Source organism: Mus musculus, chromosome 11 (genome assembly GCF_000001635.26).
Source record: "Mus musculus strain C57BL/6J chromosome 11, GRCm38.p6 C57BL/6J".
In the NCBI taxonomy this organism is placed as follows: domain Eukaryota; kingdom Metazoa; phylum Chordata; class Mammalia; order Rodentia; family Muridae; genus Mus; species Mus musculus.
The window spans coordinates 107,180,821-107,203,567 of NC_000077.6; the positions used below are offsets into that span (position 1 = coordinate 107,180,821).

General features: G+C 44.1%; 1 protein-coding gene, 1 long non-coding RNA gene and 2 pseudogenes across 5 annotated transcripts in view; 3 read left to right on the plus strand and 1 right to left on the minus strand.

Annotated features, from left to right (window-relative positions):
• Positions 1-8,561, minus strand: part of Nol11 (nucleolar protein 11) — a 22,731-nt gene extending 14,170 nt beyond the window's left edge. For 3 of the 4 annotated variants that reach the window (NR_156439.1, NM_001161329.2, NM_133702.3), the window contains exons 1-7: positions 8,297-8,561; positions 5,989-6,102; positions 5,815-5,871; positions 3,920-4,068; positions 2,753-2,810; positions 919-1,063; positions 93-281 (exon numbers count right to left, since the gene is read on the minus strand). Coding sequence is in view for 3 of the 4 variants with exons in the window: in NM_001161329.2 (NP_001154801.1) it covers positions 93-281; positions 919-1,063; positions 2,753-2,810; positions 3,920-4,068; positions 5,815-5,871; positions 5,989-6,102; positions 8,297-8,437 (853 nt within the window). In the remaining variant the exon portion in view is untranslated. The remainder of the gene's footprint in view (positions 1-92; positions 282-918; positions 1,064-2,752; positions 2,811-3,919; positions 4,069-5,814; positions 5,872-5,988; positions 6,103-8,296) is intronic. The other variant, NM_001363078.1, reaches the window with a different exon arrangement.
• On the plus strand, positions 1,743-2,545 carry Gm18096 (predicted gene, 18096; annotated as a pseudogene).
• Gm39425 overlaps positions 8,507-22,747 on the plus strand; it is a 21,063-nt gene continuing 6,822 nt past the window's right edge. Inside the window, exon 1 of the long non-coding RNA XR_880257.3 lies at positions 8,507-8,699. This is a non-coding gene — a long non-coding RNA (predicted gene, 39425). The remainder of the gene's footprint in view (positions 8,700-22,747) is intronic.
• Positions 10,265-11,077, plus strand: Gm11718 (predicted gene 11718; annotated as a pseudogene).

Genomic DNA, 22,747 nt, shown 5'->3' on the forward strand with positions numbered 1-22,747 from the left:
CCAACCTAGGTTACATAGTAAGATTCTGTTGAGAACAGAGAGGCTAGAAACTAGAGGCTAAAAGCTAAAATTGATTAAGCAATTGCAATTACCCTTAGAAGCTGAAAGTGGAGGTCCCAGGACAGCTATGTGGTCTTGATCCAGGATGGTGAGGGCAACACCATTTCGAACACCGCCAGACACAACTGACTTGAGCATCAATGCTCTAACTAACCTCTGGTTTTGTTCTGTGTCACTTGAATATATTGGTATCAAGGTTTCATATATACACCCATCAGAGCCTGTTGGGAGCAAGTAGTTGACATTCAGTAATGGGGAAAGGACAGTCTGTATCTGTCAAGTTAAACGTGTTAGGGGGTTTCTAAAAATGTATTTGAAGGTTTCTAAGACTACAAGTCCATAAATTACCCAATTAGAATACTGGACAACTATATCACTCCTTTCTTTCCCTCAATAAATATATTAAATTTCTTTTTATAAATGGGGTCAGTAACATGGTTAGAAACCTGTGATCACTGGAGCCCCTATGATGGAGGGAGAGAACTATAAGTTGTTCTCTGGTCTGAAATGAGAACCAAGGCACACGCACATAACACACAGTAAGTAATGCCAAATAAACGTGTGAGTGTTGCGGCAACACACTGGAGGTGTGACTCCATGGGTAAAACTGCTTGCCTTCTATGCACAAGGCCTTCACTTTAATCCCCAGCACCACATAAAGTCAGGCACCCTTAGCGATGTGACCTTAGCTATGTGAATTTTCTTGTTTATAGGCACTGCATTATTTGCTGTTGTTTATGGTAAGCCTGAAAGTCCTTTGAAATGGCTATGGGAGAAAGCTGCAGAAAGCTTAAGACTCTGCCTCATGGAAGACCTTCTGACTGCCTCCATTTACCACCTGTGGTATTAAAGACTTACTTAGCGACACCAGGGAGATGAATTTCCCATCCACACGTGCAGTAAAATTTGGTTTAACAGATTTTTCTTCTTTTTCAAGTAAGAGTGTGTATTTGCTTAAGCTGTGTGATTTGCATAATCGTACATAAGCATAATAATGACCATGCTGCAAGAAAAAAAAATTTATTTTACAAACATCCCCCACTTCAAATAACTATTAAAACTAGAAGTTAGGGCTGGAAAGATGGCTCAGCAGTTAAGAACACTGACTGCTCTTCCAGAGATCCTGAGTTTAATTCCCAGCAACCACAGGGTGGTTCACAATCATCTATAATGGGATCTGATGTCTTCTGGTGTGTCTGAAGACAGCTACAGTGCACTCATATACATAACAAACAAACAAAATCCTAGAAGTTATTGCTCTATTCTAATTACTTCAATAAATACTTAAAAACTGCTGGGTGTGATGGCACATCCCTGTAATCCCAGTACTTAGGAGGCAAAGAGAAGAAAAATGTAGCAAATTCCTAGCAAGCCTGGTCTCCATGTGAGTTCCAGCCACCAGGACTGCAGAAGTGCTGTGCTTGGTAAGCAGTTGTGCCACTGAGCTATATTCCACCCCTTGTCTTCTAAGACCGTGTCTCAGTACATAGCCCAAGCTGACCTCAAAGTCTCTATTCTGCTGCCCCATTTTCCCAAGTGTTGGAATTAGGGGCATGCTATAAATATAGGCATGTTTTCAGTTAAATTTAAGATGTGATAAAAATGTTGCTTTAGTTTCTTTCTTGGTAAAACATAATATGCTGTGCAACCCTGGGCAGCAGACCCTGGGAGCCACACAGCAGCAGTCTGAGGGCCGAGGGGCTTGTGGAGACACAGCAAAGATGAGAAGTCGATTCTCATCACCAAGTTGGACTTGAAGTCAAGGACATGAAGATCAAGTCCCTGGAGGATCTGCCTGTTCTCCCTGCCATGCAGAAATCTGAGTTACTGACTTCCTGGAGCATCCTTAAAGGATGAGGTTCTAAAAGTCACAGCACTACAGGAGCAGAGCAGGGCTGGCCAGCAGGCCTGCTTCAAGGCTTAGGTTAGACTTGGTGCGAAGTGGTCTAAGGAGGTGGTTACTGACATCTGAGGGTCCACTGCCTTGGCTATGCTTTCCATTTTCCCTGTGTGTGGAAGGGCTAGTGGGAATCAAGACCTGCAAGCCTCACACTGTCCCATGTAAGATGACAGGCTGTTGTGGCTCTGGGCTGATATGCCTTATCCCTGCCCCCAGAGGCAATGGTATTTCTTTGCTCTTCTGTCCAAATACCCTGGGCAATTTTGTTTTTGTTTTTTTTTCGAGACAGGGTTTCTCTGTGTAGCCCTGGCTGTCCTGGCACTCACTTTGTAGACCAGGCTGGCCTCGAACTCAGAAATCCGCCTGCCTCTGCCTTCCAAGTGCTCGGATTAAAGGTGTGCGCCACCACTGCCCGGTCCTGGGCAACTTTGGAAAGGCCATCTTTGATACAATCTCCAAGACTGACGGCCACCTCTGGTAAGAGACTCTGTTCACTAAGTCCCCTATCAGGAAACCACTGCCCATCTTGTGAAGATCCACACTGGAGTCTCCATTTGGGGGACATAGGCTCCAGCTCTTGCTACCAAATGGGGGTTTTATACCAAAAACTGAATTAAGTCTTCTAAAAAAAAAAAAACCTTAATTTAGGCATAGAAACAGTTTTAACTAGCATTTTAGTGTTCACAAAAGAAACAAGCTAAGAGAAATAGCAAAATTACATTTTAGCTTTGAAAATAACACAGGTGACTTAAAAAAATGCCACAAAGACCAGAAATTGAAGATGTCACTTACATTTTCAGTAATAAAAATTAAAACTGGTTGCTTAAATAACATGAAAACCTCTGACCACCTTTAAAGAAAGAAAGAAAAATTAGAAAACATGAAATCAGTTGAGAAATGTTATTGATTAATTCTACTTAGGTAACTATTATGGTGTTTTGGAGCCAGAACAAGAGAGGCCTGACTTCAGTAACAGCAGTGCAGGCAGCACAGGTTGTAAAACTTCCCAGACACTGATGGAAACAGCGAGGTGGGGTGAGAGGAGCCTGCAGTCCTTCAAACATTTACATTGAGCCCTCTATCTCCCTGTCATCATCACTTTGGGGACCTGTGTTCTTAGGACAACGGTAGAAGCGTTTCTATAAGTAGCAGACAATGAGGCACAGGGCAGCACTGCTGGTATGTGGCATAGTGGTGACGAGAACCCAAAGGTCACCCACTCCATGACAGCTGTTCACACCTGAGACGTGCTCAGTCCAAGATCGGGTGCTCACTCGCTCACTCAGCACAAGGCTTGGCTCTGAGATTACTTTCTACCAGGCCACCAGTGAATGGTGATGTCATGGACGGTCCCACCACCAGGTGAATGAGCAATTTACCCAGCATTCCTTCATAGCCCAGGAAAGCCAGAGGCGCTACAGCACCACCATCACCTCTTACTACAAAGACATGCTTTTCTCCAGGGGAAAGGGCTGCAGCTTGGCTGGTAAGCATGACAGAACCAAAGAGTTTGGGTTTCCAGTATTACCCATTTCCTTCACAAAGAGCTGACAATCCAGGTCCCTGACCTCTGACCAGGGCTGTGGACATTTCCTCATCATTTACTATCCTTCCACAGGCTCACAGGTTCTTGAGAATTTTGCTCAGTGTCTCATAAATGTTGTTGTAGTTGTTAACATTTTAATGCCAGCCTAGAACTTATTATGCAAATCAGGCTGGCCTCAAATTCAGAGATCTGACTGCCTCTGTTTGTCTAGTAATAAGCAATAAGTGGGATTTAATTAGGGTATTTTTTTTTTTTTTGGATTCCAGGGATTAACTCTAGGCTTCTAACATGATAGATAGGGTTCTACCACTGAGCTATACCACAGTTCTTTATGTAGCACAGTAAAGAATGTACTAAGGTAACGCAGAGCACATTTTCTGCTGGGAAATTCATACGCAAGCACTGGCACTCACACGATCACTTCCTCATCAGGTATGACAGATTCGATGTTCTGCTGGGGCTCTACAAGCAAGGCCTCTAGCCCACGAGCAGCGCCTCCTCGGAACAGCACCAAGGGTTCTGTTCTTTGTACTGAGTGGATTCTATGGACTTCAGCTGACAGCTGGAAAAAAGTTCCAAATATTTTCAGTTTTACTCTAAAAGAATAAACATATAATACAATACAGACATTTTTAGGTATCTAGCTTAGCTGTCTAGCCTTGGATTCATTACTGTGCCTTAGCTTCCTAAGTGGCTGACATCACCAGCAGGTGCCATCAGACCCAGCCTAAAAGACTTATTAAAAGACTCATTTATGTTTGGGTGCACACCTTTAGTTCCTGGAGGATCTGCCTGTTCTCCCTGCTATCCAAAAGCCTGAGCTATTGACTTCCTGGAGGCAGGCAGATCTATGTGAGTTCAAGGCTAGCCTGGTCTACATATCAAGTTCAAAGACAGCCAGGGCTACATGTGAAATTCTGTCTGAGAGAGAGAAGGGGGGTGGGGGGGAGAATAGCTTGCCTCCAACCTGGGTCTGTCTGTCTGATGCACTACTATAGGGCCTTGTACAGGCTGGGCCAGCATTCTCATTCTAACACTGAGCTAATCACCATACCCACATGCAGTGCTCAGACGGTGACAACAACCACACAAAATAAAACAAGCAACAAGAACAAAACCAAAGATAAACCATCAAGGAGCTGGTAAGATAATAGGTAAGGCTCTTGCTGCTAACAAAGGGTGAGAGAAATAGCTAACCTCTCCAGGTTTTAGGAGAAAGCACAGTTTGAAGTTTCATGAGTCTAGGCAACAATTATATTGGATTTGAATTAGTCTCATTTGGGGTTCTAAAATGTATCAATTATAAAACTTATTTTTTACTATGTTCACTTGTTTTACTTGCATGTGTGTCTGTGTGAGGGTGTCAGAAGCCCTGGAATTGGAGTTACAGACAGGTGTGAACTGTCATGTGGGAGCTGGGAATTGAACCAGGGTCCTCTGGAAGAGCAGCCAGTGCTCTTAGTCACTAAGCCACCTCTCCAGCCCCAAATGCTATTAATTATAGAGTCAAGACATTTAGAACTAGAAATTAGTTCACTGAGACAGGGCTTACTTGGTAGCTCTGGCTGGCCTGAAATTTCCTATGTAGACCAGGCTAACCTTAAACTCACAGAGATCTGCCTGTCTCTGTCTCCTGGGTACTGGGATTAACAGTGTGCCCCAGGGGCTGGAGAAACAAAATGTCACAGAAAATAAACATTCTCACAAGAAACACACCAAACATTCAAACTCCAAACACATTTTTATATTGAGAAAGTTATGTATATGTGTGTGCATCATGTGCATGCAAGCACATGTACATAATGAGAAGGCATCAAGACTGTCTGGAATTGGAGTTCTAAGTGGGTGTGTGCTGGGAACTGAATCTCTACGAGAGCAGCAAATGCTCTTAACTAAAGAGCCATCTTCCAGCTGGGCGGTGGTGGCGCACACCTTTAATCCCAGCACTCGGGAGGCAGAGGCAGGCAGATTTCTGAGTTCGAGGCCAGCCTGGTCTACAGAGTGAGTTCCAGGATAGCCAGGGCTACACAAAGAAATCCTGTCTTGAAAGAAACAAAACAAACAAACAAACAAAAAAGCCATCTTCTAGCCCCACTCAGAACTGTTTAAATCAGTCTTTATGGGATAATATAACCTGTATTTTCTAACCTATTAACATATGAGTTGAGACAATTATCAAGATCTGTGAAGAAAAACTGACTGCAACCATGAGCTTCTTTCCCAGAGGCAATATGATATATAAAAAATATGAAGTTGAGTTATTTCATGTCAGCAGTAATTAAAAGTGTCAGAAAATCCAAAGACTTACTGTAGCTTTGAATACTTTATCCACGTTTACGTCATCATTATTCCATATTCTCAAAACCTTAAATCAAAAAAGCACATGGTTTAAGTAGTACTACATTGCTTATTTACATGGAAAGAACAATCAATACATGTAATACAGCTTATGTTACACATATTAACATGTTTTCAATTTTACCTTATGGTCATGTACCATAATATACTCTCCAGTCTGAAAGTTGCACACAGCAGGGCATGTTATACTCTGACCTTGCTTCACCGACCAGCTGCCCAACGGTTTCTGGTCAGAAACCTGGCAAAAGAATACACAATTTAAGAATTTAGCTTCGGATGTTAGAGAAAATTAGATTTAATAAACAAAAAAAGCAGCCCTTGAATGACAGCACTGAATATGATTTCTAACGTTGTGACGTACCTAAACTAAAATAACGAAGGCTGACAGAGAGTGATAGCTGCTGGGGGCTGGGAGGAATTATTAGTCTTTCTGTGTAGTCTAGGCTGGCCTCAAAACCAAAATTCTCTTACCTCAAGTTCTAGAGTGGATAGATATTAATTATTTTTAATTACATGTATGTATTTATTTGTGTGCACACACACTTATAAACCCAGAGGCTAGAGGACAGTTTTCAGGAGTCAGTTCCTTTCCTTCTAGCACATGTATCTGGGGAATTGAATCCAGGTCATTAGACTTGGTGACAAGTACCTTTACCAGCTGGGCCATCTCAACAGCCCTCAGAACTTGCACAGATTAAGAGTTCCTTGGAGGTGGATTGTGGTGATGTCTATACAACAATGTACCATTTCACTATTTGCACACTTAGCAGTTGTGATGATCAAGTGTCATCTTTAAATTCTAACTAGGTGTGATGGTTCACACTTGTATCCTTAGCACTGGGAGGCTGAGACAGGATAGGGAATTCTGCATGCCTTTGATCCCAGCACTTGGAAGGTGGAGCCAGAGGCCAGCCTGGTCTATATAGTGAGTTTCAGGACAGGTAGAGATACACAGGGAGAAACTGTTTCAAACAACAACAACAAACAAACAAAAACCCAAAGCCAGACCTGTCTCAAAAACAAAACAAAAATCCTCCAAAACTCTTAACAATATGAAAATTAATACAAGACACTCTGTATGAACAATGATACAATTAAAAATGAATTGATTGGGGGCTGGAGAGATGGCTCAGCAGTTAAGAGCGCCGACTGCTCTTCCAAAGGTCCTGAGTTCAAATCCCAGCAACCACATGGTGGCTCGCAACCATCTGTAACAAAAAATCTGATGCCCTCTTCTGGAGTGTCTGAAAACAGCTACAGTGTGCTTACATATAATAAATAAATAAATATTAAAAAAAAAAAAAGAATTGATTACTTGTGGAACAGAGGTAGAGAAAATCAGGTTGGTGCAAGTCCACCTAACTGTCATCAACTATTGTATTCCTATGCAGAAACTGCCAAATTAGTAGACAGCCCCAAGTTTGAAGGGAAGTTTAAACCAACAGTATAGGGGATTGTTGGCAACCTGTCCCCAAAACAATAAAACACTTGGGTAACTTTTTTTTTCCTGAATAACTTAGTTTTTCGGTTGTTCCTGTTGTTTTTACGTACACTGGTGTTTTGTTTGCTTGTATGTCTGTGTGAGGGTGTTAGATCCCGTTGTTACAGTTGTGAGCTGCAATGTGGGTGCTGGGAATTGAACCCCAGTCCTCCGGAAGAGCAGCCAATACTCTCTCCAGCCCTTGCAGATGGATAACTTTTTTAATGACACAAGAAACTGTTCAGGGGCATTGGTGGTGGTGGCACACGCCTTTAATTCCAATGCATCTCTATGAGTTCGGTTTACAGAGTCAGGACAGCCAGGGCTACACAGAGAAACCCTGTTTCGAAAACCCAAAATACTAACCAAAATGACGACAACAACAACAAACTTCAAAACTCCAGCTTAAAAAACGTGCTTTGTAGATGATTGCTATAACAAGGCTCTACGTATGCTTGTTGAGCCGGGAATCAGGCTGCAAAGCGGGTGAGACTGCGACTTTCACAGTGTGATGCAGAACTGTCCAATCTTTCTAGGACACCAAGAAATCCCTGCCTCTTCCCACCATCCGACTCACCCCGCCCCCGGGACCCCAAGGAGCGGAGGATGTCCTGGAGAACACACATTTTCAACCTGTCAGTGTCATGCAAGCTGCTGGGTGACAGACGTGGTCCCCTCGGCCAGGCTCTGTCCCCGGGGAAAGGGGAGGCACAGGTCCCCAGCTCATCCCATGTGCACCCAGACACCGCCGCACGTCACTCGGAAATACGCCGGTCCTCACTACTGACAAACAACTTCTGAACCTCATGCGGCGTCCCGCCGACTCTGTCGCACCCCGGGTCTCTGTCACGCCCGCTCCCGGCTTTCCTTCCCAAGTGTGAGAAACTCAAGCCTCCCGCCCCCGGCTTCGGACAGAGGCGAGACACCTGCCGGCCAGCCCCACCGTCCTCACCTTGTAAAGGACGACGGTCCTGCCGCTGTCCGTCACTAGGAACTGGTCGGCTTTGTCAGTCTGCTCTACACCTAGGAATCCCTCAGGCCCGGCGCCTAAGACTCCAGTAGACAACGTGAATTCTTCTTCCAGGGTTGCCATTTTGGGTTGGCCTACAGCCCGGGCATGCTTCCCGGCAGCCTTTGTGCTTCCTCTCGCGAGAGCGACCGACACCAAGGAGGAAAATCAGCTCGAGCAGAACTGCGACCCCTGGCGGGCGGAAGAGGAGGAGGCGAACACCGCCCAGTGGGTGGAGTCTAGACCACGTGCGAACGCTCAAGACCCTCGAGGCCACGCCTCCCGGCTAGTAGAGACAGAAATCGCTGAGTCGGCTCCCTTGCCCTCTTGTTTCACCTCTTGGAAGGTGAGAGATAAGTTTAAAAACGGCCTGATATAAAAAAAAACATATTTTAAAAATATGCTAGTGAACTCTAAAAAGTCCTACCACAATATGCCAGAAGGGAAAAATATTAACCTGCAGATGGCAGTTAAGGTTCTGTTTCAAAATGCCTAATCTCGCTTACCCTAACCCTCCAGAGACGGCTAGTTCGTGGGCATTTATTTTAACTATCGTTTTTGGTGCTGGTAGAGAAATCTTTTCCAGATTATCAGAATGTACAACTCTTTTGATTAAAAAAACAACAAAACAAAACAAAAACCCGAAATCTAGCTGGGCGTGGCGGCACATGCCTTTGATCCCAGCACTCTGGAGACTGAGGCAGGGGGATCTCAGTAAATTCGAGATCAATTTGGTCTACATAGAATTCTAGGCCAGCCTTAGCTACACAGAAAGACTGACTATCTTTTTTTTTTTAAGTTTTTATTTATTATTATACATAAGTACACTGTAATTGTCTTCAGATGTGCCTGAAGAAGGTGTCAGGTCTCATTACGATGGTTGTGAACCACCATGTGGTTGCTGGGATTCGAACGCAGGACCTTTGATAGAGCAGTCAGTGCTCTTAGCACTGAGTCATCTCGCCAGCCCCAAGACTGACTGTCTTTAAAGGTTTTTTGTTTTATCTTTTTTTTTTTTTTTTTTGGTTTTATGAAACAGGGTTTCTCTGTATAGCCCTGGCTGTCCTGGAACTCACTCTGTAGACAAGGCTGGCCTTGAAATCAGAAATCTGCCTGCCTCTGCCTCTCAAGTGCACCACCATGCCAGGCTTGTTTTATTTATATGAGTCCACTACAGCTGTCTTCAGAGACACACTAGAAGAGAGTGAATCAAATCCCATTACAGATGGTTGTGAGCCACCATGTGGATGCTGGGAATTGAACTCAGGACCTCTGGAACAGCAGCCAGTGCTCTTAACCTCTGAGCCATCTCTCCAGCCCTAAGACTGTCTTTAAGAACAAACAAAAAAAGAAACTTAGCAGGACTTGCCCAGCCCTTGGCAGGCTGAGGCAGACTGATCGACAGGTTGGCAGCCAGCCTTGGCTCCTGGGAGATGCATTCACAGAATGAAATCAACAGTGCTCTGTGCTCACGTTAGCCATGCTTCCATTAACCTCAGTATGGGTGAAGAATCACACAAGTTTCATTTCTGAAGATTCCCCCACTCTCTGACAGACAGCTAAGGCCAGGACAGTTTACTGCTTGTATAATTTGGAGGTGGGGCTTGTGAATTTTACAGGTTGCAGCTTACTTAGACTTGAAAATTTTGTTTACTTCCTGAGTCTCCTAGATCTTGCACCTCCTTCTTCCCTCCTAGGAAGCATTCAGAGGCACTACTGCAGTTTGAGCAAACTGTTGCACAATGTATGCATATGTCTATACACATATATACATACATACACACATTGTTTCTGTTTTGTTTTGTTTTGTTTGAAATGGGGTATTCTGTACTCTAGGCTGGCCTGGAACTTACCTGGTAATATGTATCACTAGGCCCTTGTTTATTTGTATCTGTATCCACCACCAGCACTATCTTGTGTCTGGACCTGGTTGGTCAGGACCTGATAGACGACCTCATGATACCTCATAAGATCCTGACTGAGCCAGGCTACAGCTTTACTACCACAGCTGAGACAGAAGTTGTAGGTGACATTAAGGAGGGGCTCTGCCATGTTGCCCTGGATTTTGAGCAAGAAATGACTACTGTTGCATCCTCCCCTTCCTTGGAGAAGAGCTATGAGTTGCCTGATGGGCAGGTAATCACTGTTAACAATGAGTGATTATGGTGTCCAGACGGGACTCTTTCAACCTTCCTTCCTGGACATGGAGTCCTGTGGCATCCATAAGACTCCCTTCAACTCCCTCATGACATGTGGTGGTACCACCCTGTATTCAGGCAATGCTGACAGGATGCAGAAGGAGATTACAGCCCTAGCACTTGGCACAACAAAAATTAAGATCATTACCATCCCTTAGCGCAAATCCTCAGGCTGGACTGATGGCTCCATCTTGGCCTCACTGTCTACCTTCCAGCAGATGTGGATCAGCAAGTATGAGAACTCTGTCCGTGTCCCCTCCCCGCCCCCATCATCCACCGCAAATTCTTCTAGATGGACTGAGCAGGTGTCAGGTATCTGCTGCATGGGCTGAAGTATCGACCGGCCCAGGCAAATGTACACACCTCATGCTAGCCTCATGAAACTGGAAGAAGCCTTGGAAAAGAAATTTGTCCTTGAAACTTATATCTGATATCAGTACTGAATCGTAGAATTTGTTGCTGATTTTTTTGACCTTGTATTTAAGTTCATTGTTCCCTTGATACGGTTGATATACCCTGTGCATATCTTGATTTAGTCCTTAGTCCATGTGGCTCTGTCACTTGGTGGCTGGTAAGAGCATACTGTGGAAAAGAAATCCCCTGCCTTTTGGATCAGTGTGAACACCTCGGAGTGATCTATGCAGGTTATTAACAGACAGCAGACTTCCAGGATTTCCTGAGGCTGGCAAGGGTTCCTGAACCAGTCACTCCCTCCATCTTGCTGGTCCAAGGATAGGAAAGTTGGAGCCAGCCTTAGGACCCAGTTCCCAGTCTGTTTTTTCCCCTCCTGACTGCCATGGGGTTGTTATTTACCTTGAACTTGATTCCTGTCAATGTATTCATCCTTTTAATTTATGTAAAGTTTTTTGTGCTCAATACTTTTTTAGAAAATGACAAATTTTGGTTTTCCACTGTTCAGTTAGGCCTAGTAACACGTCATTGTGTAAAGAAAACTAAAAGTGCTGCAGTAACTGAAAAAAATTAAATAAAAACCACATTTTTTTTTCCTGGGTGGTGGCGGTTGCAGAACACACCTTTAATCCAGGCACTCTGGAAACAGAGGCAGGCACATCTCTGTAAATTCGAGGCCAGCTTGCTCTACAAGCAAGTTCCAGGACTGCCAGGGCTACAAAGATGAACACTGTCTAGGAAAAAAATTTTAAAAATGGGTTTTATTTTTACTTGGTGTGTGTGGATATTTCACCTGCTTGTATGTCTGTGTACGAAGTAAGCGCCTGGTACCCTCAGATGCCACACGAGCATGTCAGACCCCCTGGAACTGGAGTTGCAGATATCTGTGAGGCACCATGTGGGTGCTGGGAATGGAAGCAGGGTCCACTGCAAGAGCAGCAAGCACTCTTAACTGTTGAGTCAGATCCCCGCCCGGTTAAAGCATACGATAAAGGATATATATAGGATGCGATATAGGATGTATAGGGACCATTGTGTGGAGGAAGCAGATGCTGCCAGCCATATTATCTGAGACTTGCAGTGGTTCTTAAACCACATGTAAGGTGTCTGAGCTGTGCTTTTCAGATCTGGGGTCTTAGCCTGCTGTGGAAGCGAATGTTCAGACTGCAGCAAGGAATGGAATAATAGAACTCCAGCAGCAAGCATCTCTGGGGGTAGTTTCTCTGAAGCAAGCATTAGAGAGAGAATCTAAGGTCGTTCATCATAGTATGGGGTGTGTCTTTTCAAAACCCAGGGCCTGCATCTAGAGATTTTTGTTTTTTGTTTTTTTTTTTGTCTTTTGAAACAGGGTTTCTTTGTGTATGTAGCCTTGGCTGTCCTGCAACTCACTGGAACTCAGTCTGTAGACCAGGCTGGCCTCAAACTCAGAAATCTGCCTGCCTCTGCCTCCTGAGTGCTGGGACTAAAGGTGTGCGCCACCATGCCCGGCCTAGAGATTTCTTATGGTAAAATATACATAACAGAAAATATACCATTTTATTACATTTTGATGGGAAGTTCTTTGGTGTTGCTACATTCATGTATTTTTTTTTAAAGATTTGTTTATTTATTATATGTAAGTACACTGTAGCTGACTTCAGACACACCAGAAGAGGGCGTCAGATCTCATTACGGATGGTTGTGAGCCACCATGTGGTTGCTGGGATTTGAACTCAGGACCTTTGGAAGAGTAGTCAGTGCTGAACCATCTCACCAGCCCCACATTCATGTATTGTTGTAACCATCACCACCATCCAATTCCAGAGCGTTTTTGGTTTGTTTATTTATTTATTTATTTATTTATTTACTTTTGGTTTCTCAAGACAGGGTTTCTCTGGATAGCCCTGGCTGTCCTGGAACTCACTTTGTAGACCAGGCTGGCCTCGAACTCAGAAATCTGCTTGCCTCTGCCTCCCAAGTGCTGGGATTAAAGGTGTGCACCACCACGCCCAGCGTTTTTTGGTCTTTTTAAACATGGTCAGTCCTCCTTCTTCATCCTCCTTTCTCAGCCCCTGGAATCCCGTCCACGACTACTTGCCTCTGTGAATTCCACCCCCACACATCTTTCCTGCTGGGTAGAGATGCACTCTTGTCTTTCCTAGAGCGGCCACTTCCACCACACTGTATCTTTAGTCCATGTGTAGTGCCAGAGGATAACTGCTGACATTTCCTCTAGACTCTGCCCCAGTTACCTGCCTGACTCACTGTAAAAGGAGCTGTTTGCCTCTCCCTACTCTTTCACTCTTGCTCCCTTCTCTTCTCCTCTTGCCCCTGGTCCTTACCCCTCTCTCCCCCCACTTCCCTCCCCCCCATGGCCTGCCTCTACTTCTCTACTCTCCCTCCCCCACCCCTTTTCCCTCTCCCTCCCCTCCCCCTCTCCCTCCTCTTTTCTCCTCTTCTCTTCTCTCTCTCTCCCCCTCCCTCCTTCCTCCCTCTCCCTCTCCCTTTATCTCAACTCCCCTCTCCATGCCCTGAATAAACTCCATTCTATACTCTACTATCATGTGGCTGGTACCTCAGGGGGAAGGGATGCCTCAGCATGGGCCCGCAGAGGGGGTACCCCTTTTCCCCACACCATACTATGCCTCTACCAATCTTTCACCATTTATCTTGAATTAAAGTGACTTAGTATCCTGTAAGTTTTATTTGCTTAAAAAAAAGTTATATTTGCCAAATCTGAAAATCTCAGCAAAGATTCAGCCTCCAGCGCCTTCCCATCATATTTCTCCTCATACATTCTCTGGCCTTCTGATTCAAGCTGCCACCAACAGCTGGCTCCAGTCTTCTTGTTCACCTGCATAGGAATGGTGGGCTGGCAAGGAAAAGCTCTTCCACAGCTGGTAGTCCTGGGTCCTTGAGTGGCCAAGGTATTAGGGCTGGACTAGCCAACCCAGAGGCTTAGGCGCCAAGCCTTGAGAGCTGGAAGTCTACTGCTCCTGGCTTTTGAAGCCAGGGACTTGACTTCTGGCTGTAGGTACTTTGGTAAGAGGCTTGTTTATTTAGAGAATGAGTCTCCTATCTTTATGTTTAGTTGTGTGCGGGTATGTGTCTGTGTGCATGTGAGTATAAGTGCCTGCAGGGGCCGGGTGTGGTGGCGCACACCTTTAATCCCAGCACTTGGGAGGCAGAGGCAGGCAGATTTCTGAGTTCGAAGCTAGCCTGGTCTACAGAGTGAGTTCCAGGACAGTCAGGGCTACACAGAGAAAAGAAGACAGAGATTACCATTCCTTTTAACTCCAGGTGTTATGAGGGTCCCAGGGGTCAATTAATGTGAACTGTGTGGCCCAGGGCCTGATGAAGAGTCAGTGAATGCCAGCCCAGGCTAAAAAGTGGGGTTGGGGAGAAGGCAGGCGCATCAGGTAAAGCATTAGGGAGACACAATACTGAGGACTGCAGTTTAGAGTCTCAAGAACTCTAAGTCAGGTGTGTACATGAAGGCAGAGTAGGGGAACCACTGAAATGGTCAGGGGTAAGGTTTTGGTTGTGGACACGAGAGAAAAACATCTGGAAGAGTCTAGAGCAGAGGGGAAAAAGCAGCTGACAGGACAGCTATGGCGGAGGGAGAGGCAGAGGGGTGGGCATGGAAACATCACCAGGATTCTCAGAAGAGTAAGTAGCTAGAGGGAGAGTAGCCTGTGAACTGGAGCATCCTGGGAGTTTAGGGGGGAGGAGGCGGTGAGCAGGGGTGGGGTGTGCTTTGAGCTGTATAAAGTGTGTGTGAGGAGTGACTGGGGAGCCTGGAGGCCAGCCCTATGTCCCTTCCACTGCAGGCCAGGGAATAATTATTTTTGGCAGATGGGAACTGTTTAACAAGTTCCTGAGGAAGGCTGGCTTTTATCTAACCACCAGAAAGTCTTCACTAGTCCAGCATGAGTTGAGCCTAGACTGAATTTTGGACCAAGCCAGTGGGTTTGCCCTTTTATGGAGGAAATAGGGTACCCTAAGGATCTGACAAGGTAGACATGGTGGCTCACATATAATCACAGCCAGGGGAAGGTTTCTAATTCCCTAGAGCAAGCTGAGAGGCTCTGCCAGAGCCTGACAAATACAGAGGCAGATCCTCATAGCCAACTATTGGACTGAGTGCGTGCGCGAGCACACACACACACACACACTCTTACTTTAACTATATATTAATTTAATATATATGTATATAATATACACGTATATATATATATATGTGCATATATGTATATAACACATTATATATATGTTAAAGACAGGTCCTTTTGTCTGTGAGGTGACTGAAGCTTGTCAGATGTGATCTTGGAAGCTACTGAAAAAAAAATCTTGGTTTTCTAACAAACTGAAGCTATCTTCATCTTTATTTTCCCTGAGGGATCCTCTGTGTCTCCAGTGTTTCCTCTGGGAAGACAGGCTGCTGGGCTGTCCCCTCGGGAGGCAGAGGAATTCCACCTCCTGAACCTTCTTTCCTACTTTGAAGTGTCTTCTTTTTTATTTTTATCTTTTTGAGGCAAGGAGGAAGAGAATCTTACTCTAACCACTTAAAACAATTGATTTGGAGATATGAGAAGGGCCTACTGGATAAAGGCACTTTGCCATCAAAACTGACAAGCTGAGTCCCACATGGTGGACCGCCACATATGTGCTGTGGTGTGTCGGTGTGCACACACAATTAATAAAATGCATTAACAGTCAATTTTCAGGTATTTATCATGCCTCTGGGACATTTGGTTTGATTTTTTTTTTCCCGGCTGGGCTGGAACTCACTAAGTAGATGTGGTTGACCTGGAACTCACAGAGAACGCCTGCCTCTGTCTCTCCTGGCGTTGGGAGTAAAGACAGGAGCCCCCAAGCAGGGCTGCTGGGCTTGATTTTATGCAGAAAAGGACCACCGAAGAGTTTCCACTGAGACCTCAGCCTTGCTTCACAGATTGTTAACCCAGCGTTAAACCTCGTCTTAATCATCTCTTTCTACAAAGCCCTTCCTCGAGTGCAGAGGGGATCTTATCTCCCGATGTGAATTAGATTCAGCACATCAGAAAAAAGAGAAGCTTGACATTTTTATATTCGCACAGTAGCAGGTCAAGTAGCTCAGGGACTCTGAATACAGAGCTATTGACCCACAGTTAATCAGAAATTAGTTAGATTTTATTTTATTTTATTTTAATGACCTAAGCACCTCATTCAATTCTCTTTATAGTATAAAAGACAATTCTCACAGGTGGTATACGTGAATGAACCTGATTTTGTGGGTCTTACCCCATGTACCTTAGGCTCTTACTTCTTTCCTTTTCTTTCCTTTCCTTTCCTTTCCTTTCCTTTCCTTTCCTTTCCTTTCCTTTCCTTTCCTTTCCTTTCCTTTTCTTTTCTTTTCTTTTTCTTTTCTTTTTGGTTTTTCGAGACAGGGTTTCTCTGTGTAGCCCTGGCTGTCCTGGAACTCACTCTGTAGACCAGGCTGGCCTCGAACTCAGAAATCCACCTGCCTCTGCCTCCCGAGTGCTGGGATTTTCACCCCCCCCCCCAACCTGTTTTGTTTTGGGGGTTTGAGGTTGTTTGTTTGTTCGTTTGGTTTTTTTTTTAAAGATTTTATTTATTTATTATATGTATGTACACTGTAGCTGTCTTCAGATCTCATTAAGGATGCTTGTGAGCCACCATGTGGTTGCTGGGATTTGAACTCAGGACCTCTGGAAGCGCAGTCAGTGCTCTTAACCGATGAGCCATCTCACCAGCCCATGTTGGTTTTTTTTTTTTTAATTTTTTTAAATTAGGTATTTTCCTCGTTTACATTTTCAATGCTATCCCAAAGGTCCCCCATATCCACCCCCCCAATCCCCTACCCACCCACTCCCCCTTTTTGGCCCTGGCGTTCCCCTGTACTGGGGCATCTAAAGGTGGCAAGTCCAATGGGCCTCTCTTTGCAGTGATGGCCGACTAGGCCATCTTTTGATGCATATGCAGCTAGAGACAAGAGCTCCGGGGTACTGGTTAGTTCATATTGTTGTTCCACCTATAGGGTTGCAGTTCCCTTTAGCTCCTTGGGTAATATCTCTAGCTCCTGCATTGGGGGCGGTTTGGTTTTTTAACACATGGTTTCTCTATATAACAGCCTGGCTGTCCTGGAACTCACAGAGATCTACCTGCTTCTGCTTCCTGAGTGCAGGGACTAAAGACATGACCCTTAACTCTTGGCTGGTAGTTTGATTTCTGAGATTTTTTTTGTTGTTGTTGTTATTGTTATTGTTTTTTGAGACAGGGTCTCTCTGTATAGTCTTGGCTGTCCTGGAACTTACTCTGTAGACCAGACTGACCTCGAACTCACAGAGATCCTCCTGCCTCTGTCTTCTAAGTGGTAGGACTAAAGGCAGGTGCTACCAGTGACGGACTCTGAAAATGTTTTAAGATGTACTTGAAGCCGGGCATGGTGGCGCACGCCTTTAATCCCAGCCCTTGGGAGGCAGAAGCAGGCAGATTTCTGAGTTCAAGGCCAGCTTGGTCTACAAAGTGAGTTCCAGAACAGCCATGGCTACACAGAGAAACCTTGTCTCAAAAACCCAAAAAAAAAAAAAAAAAAGATGTACTTGAATTATTTTTTAATTATGTGTATATGTGTGTATGTGTTATACAGTGTGATTTTTCTCATTTTCCATGTTTTTCATTGTAACTGGCTCACATACAATGTTCTACACTGTGTATTTCTCATTTTCAATGTTTTGCAGTGCAACTGATTTATATACCATGTTCTACAATGTGCATTTCTCATTTTCTCTGTTTTTCATTGTAACTCGCTCATATAGCATGTTCTACAGTGTGCGTTTCTCATTTTCCATGGTTTTCAGTGCAACTCACTCATATACGATGTTCTACAGTGTGCGTTTCTCATTTTCCATGTTTTTCATTGTAACTCGCTCACATACAATGTTCTACACTGTGTATTTCTCATTTTCAATGTTTTGCAGTGCAACTGACTTATATACCATGTTCTACAATGTGCATTTCTCATTTTCTGTGTTTTTCATTGTAACTCGCTCATATACGATGTTCTACAGTGTGCGTTTCTCATTTTCCATGTTTTTCAGTACAACTCACTCATATACCATGTTTTACAGTGTGCGTTTCTCATTTTCTGTTTTTAATTGCAACTCACTAATATACCATGTTCTACAATGTGCATTTCTCATTTTTCCATGTTTTTCAGTGCAACTCACTCATATACTGTGCTACAATGTGCATTTCTCATTTTCCATGTTTTTCAGTGCAACTCACTCATGTACCATGTTCTAAACTGTGCGTTTCTCATTTTCAATGTTTTTCATTGTAACACGCTCATGTACCATATTCTACAGTGCGTTTCTCATTTTCCATGTTTTTCAGTGCAACTCACTCATATAACATGTTCTACAGTGTGTGTTTCTCAATTTCCATGTTCCTCATTTCAACTCACTCATATACTATGTTCTACAATGTGCATTTCTCATTTTCTATATTTTTCAGTGCAACTCACTCATATACGAAGTTCTACAGTGTGCCTTTCTCATTTTCAATGTTTTTCATTGTAATTCACTTATATACCATGTTCTACACCATGCGTTTCTCATTTTCTGTGTTTTTCATTGTAACTCACTCATATACCATGTTCTACAGTGTGATTTTTCTCATTTTCCATGTTTTTCATTGTAACTCGCTCACATACAATGTTCTACACTGTTTTTTTTATCATTTTCCATGTTTTTCAGTGCAACTCACTTATATACCATGTTCTACATGTGTGTGTGTATATGTACGTGTGTGTGTGTACATATGTGAAAGGGGTGTGCAAATGGGGGTATGTGCATGTGTGTGGTGTATATGTATGTATCTATAAGTATGTGCATGTGTATGTGCACGTGAGCTCAGGTGCCTTAGGAGTCAGGAGAGCCATCTGTGTTCTTAACTGCTGAGCCATCTCTTCAGCCCCAATTTCTGAGAATTTATCTAAGACAAATAAATGAATAGAAGACATAAGCCAGGGCTGGTGGTCCAACATATGATACCAGCTCCTTAGGTGGCTGAGGCAGAAGAATGGCAAGCTCAGGGCCTTCTTGTGTTCAGAGTGAGTTCAGGGCTAGCCTCAGCACCTTAATGAGATATTGTCTCAAAATTAAAAAAAAAAAAAGAGGAATGGGTATATACCTTAGTGAGTTGACTGGCATGTGGGCATCATAGGTTCAACCCCCAGGACTGAACAACAACACAAAGGATATAAACTGTGTTAAAATAGGTTTGTAACAACACTCTACATAAAAGACAAAAATCCATGAAAAAAAAAAAAACCCAAATGCTAAACCATAATAAGTATTGTAGACAATCATAGATTTTCAACTGTAGGGAATATATTATTTAGCCTTAAAAAATGATAAGCAGTGTTTAGAGCACTTTCTTTCAAAGTTTATGAGTTCAAATCCCAGCAACCATATGGTAGCTCACAACCACCCTTAATGAGATCTGACGCCCTCTTCTGGTGTGTCTGAAGTCAGCTATGGTGTACTTATGTATAATAATAAATAAATCTTGAAAAATTAAATAGAGGCTGAAAGATGGTTCAGTGGACAAAAAGAATGCACTTGTCAGTTTTTAAAGACAGGATTTCTCTGTGTAGCCCTGACTATCCTAGAACTAATTCTGTAGACCAGGTTGTCCTTGAACTCACAGAGATCCGCCTGCCTCTGCCTCCCAAGTGCTGGGATTAAAGATATGCACCACCACCCAGCTATCATGTGTTTTAAAAAGACTTATTTTGAAAGAAAATAAAACTTGAGACCTGTGATTCATGTAATTTATGTCAAATAGCCCAAAGAGTTGTTTGTGAGCTTTGAAACCTGGGGCTGAGAGCATAGCAGAACAGGCCAGGACATGCCCGGGCAGGCCCGTTGTTAAGACATTCCTGAGGCTGCTTAGCCATAAAGATAAAGAGAATGACATGCTGGACTGGCCCAGTGCCTCCCTATCTCCCGCCCTTCTGACCTAAGTTAAATGTTATCTGCATATACAGTCTGCTGATATTTAAATGGACCAATCATGTGAAACCACGCCAATTCCTCCCCCAGCCCCAGCCCCTTTTCTATAAAAACCCCTAGCTTCTAAGCCTGGGGTCAAATCCACTGTCTCCTGCATGAGATATGTTTTGACCCAGAGCTCCGCCATTAAACTACCTCATGTATTTACATCAAGACAGTCTGTTCATGATTCTTGGGTGCACACCGAATCGGGAGTTGAGTGGGGTTTCCCCATTAGGTTCTTTCAATTTACTTGAATTTTATGTGTATGGGTGTTTTGCCTACATGTATGTCTGACATGTATGCCCACATGTGTACCTGGTATCTGAGGAGACCAGAAGAAGGTGTCAGATTCTCTGGAATGGAGTTACAGACAGTTGTGAACCATTATGTGGGTGCTGAGAATTGAACCCAGGTCCTCTGGATGAGCAGCAGTGCTCTTAACAGCTGAGCCACCTCTCCAGTTCCCAAGAGCATCTGTATGGACCTTGCACCTAGTGGTGGCTCACAACCACCTATAGCTCTAGATCCAGGGGATCCAACATCTTCTGACCTTTATGAGCGCCCAGCTAACATGTGGGGCACAGATATGCACACAGGCAAAAATGTTCATACATGTTAAAATTTTCCTTAAAAATTAATTTAAAAAAATTGGAACTGGAGAGGTGGCTCAGCAGTTAAGAACGATTGATGCCATTGCAGAGGACTTGAGTGGCCAGTGCTGACTGTGTAACTTACAGTCACCTGCAGCTTCATCTCCTCTTTTGGCACCCAAATGCATACATGTGCATGTGTGCATGGGCACGTGAGTGAATGTGCATGATCGCAAGCATACTCACACTAAAAAAAAAAAAAATTAAATCCTAAAATATCTAACAATGGTGATTTTTTCATCTCCTCAAGATTATATTATAATTATTAATTATCTCAGAATGCAAAGGAATAGAATAACTTCAACATGACAGTGGGAAAATTCAAATCAAAAGAAATCTTGCCAAGTTTCCAAGGACCGTTCAGAGAAAAGGCAAAGAACACATCTGGCCCCATGAGTGACTTTATCTGCGTTCTGTGCCCTGGAGCTGTGAGCTATCTTTGGAAGCTCTCAGAACAGGACTGCTTGTGTGCCGTACAACTTGACTCTCAAGGGTCGCCTGTGTGTAGTCAGCCGCCAGCATCTCACGGAGACCATCCCCAGGGAGTGGGAAATTTATTTTGGGATAAGATTTTAAAATCACCCAGAGTTGTCTGCCCTCAACCCCCCTCCAGAGACAGTGGCTAAAACTGTCTTCGTGAAGTTTAAGGAGGTACAGCCATTTTCTTCGTGAGGCTGCCGTAGTGGACGCCGTTCTCTGAGTGTGGCAATGCTGTCCAAAGGCAACAAGAAGGACAAAGATACAGGCAAGTTGGCCAACAAAAAGGACAAGACAAGTTAAAGGGAGAGAATCTGAGGATCAGGCCAAGAGCAGCAATCCACAGGCAAAACCGAGAGCAAGCTCTATCATCCAGAGCTGTTAGGAGACGCTCTGGTTGGGGGGGGGGGAGACAGAGGGAGGGGGCGGGTGTGTGTGTGTTCCAGAAGTTATAACTCCCATCATGCTTTCTGAGAGAAGACTGGAGGCCTGGGGCAGTGACTCCGTTGTCACATCCTTACCTAGCAAGCACCAAGCATGTGCTAGATTCCCAGCACTGCATAAAACTAAGCATGGTGGTGACTGACTATAGTCCTGACACTAGCCCTGGGGAGGTGGAGGCAGGAGGATCGGGACTTCAGGGTTATCCTTTGCTGTAGACAGTCTGAGGATTTAACTTCCTAGCAAGAAGTTAAAGTCAGGGGCTGGCTCCGTAACAAAGGTGTTTATCACACTGGCTTCAAAGTCTAAGGCTCAAGTGGGTTACACCAGGAACACTGAAGGGTGGAGATACCCCAGCTGCAGGGAAGATGTGCAAGCAGATTAGTGGCCACCGACTGGACATTTAAAAGCAAAGGACTTTAGCTGGGTAAGAGGAGAAGTAAAGAAAAATTACAAGTCTTTTGCATCTGCCTTAGTGGCACATGATTGGTATTAAAAAAAAAAAAGGCGTATCAGCTGGGTGTGGTGGCACACACCTTTAATCCCAGCACTGGGGAGGCAGAGGGAGAGTGATCTCTGAGTTTGAGGTCTACAGAGCAAGTTTCAGGACAGCCAGGGCTACACGGATTAGAAAAACCCTGTCTGGAGGGGAGTAGAGAGAAAAAGTTTCTTCTACTTTGTGTGTGTGTGTGTGTGTTGCACACTCATCGCTGTATCAGTCTACAGGGCAGAGAAGAACTTGCAGAGCTCAGTTCTTGCCTTCAGTCACGTGGGTCCTGGAGTCTGAGCTCAGATTGTCAGGCTCAGTGGAAGTCCCTTTTGCTGCTGAACCATCCTCTGGCTCCAGAACTGGTTTTTACAGTTAAACAAAACTATCCCTTAAATCCCAAGTGCTTATAATTCAACCCTTAGTTCAGGCTATTCAGTGCAACCCTGGAAGTTACCGATATTTTATTTTTAGCCTTCAAACTGACCATGTAACCAAGACTGATTTTTAAAAAAAAAATTTATGTGTAATAGTTGTTTTGTCTGCATTTCTGTCTGTGAATTACGTGTATGCAGTGCCCTTGGAGGTGAGAAATGGGCATTAGATCCTTCATGACTGGAGTTACAGGTGGTTGTTAGCTTTCATGTATGTACTGAGTGAGAATCAGACCAGGTCCTCTGTAAGAGCAA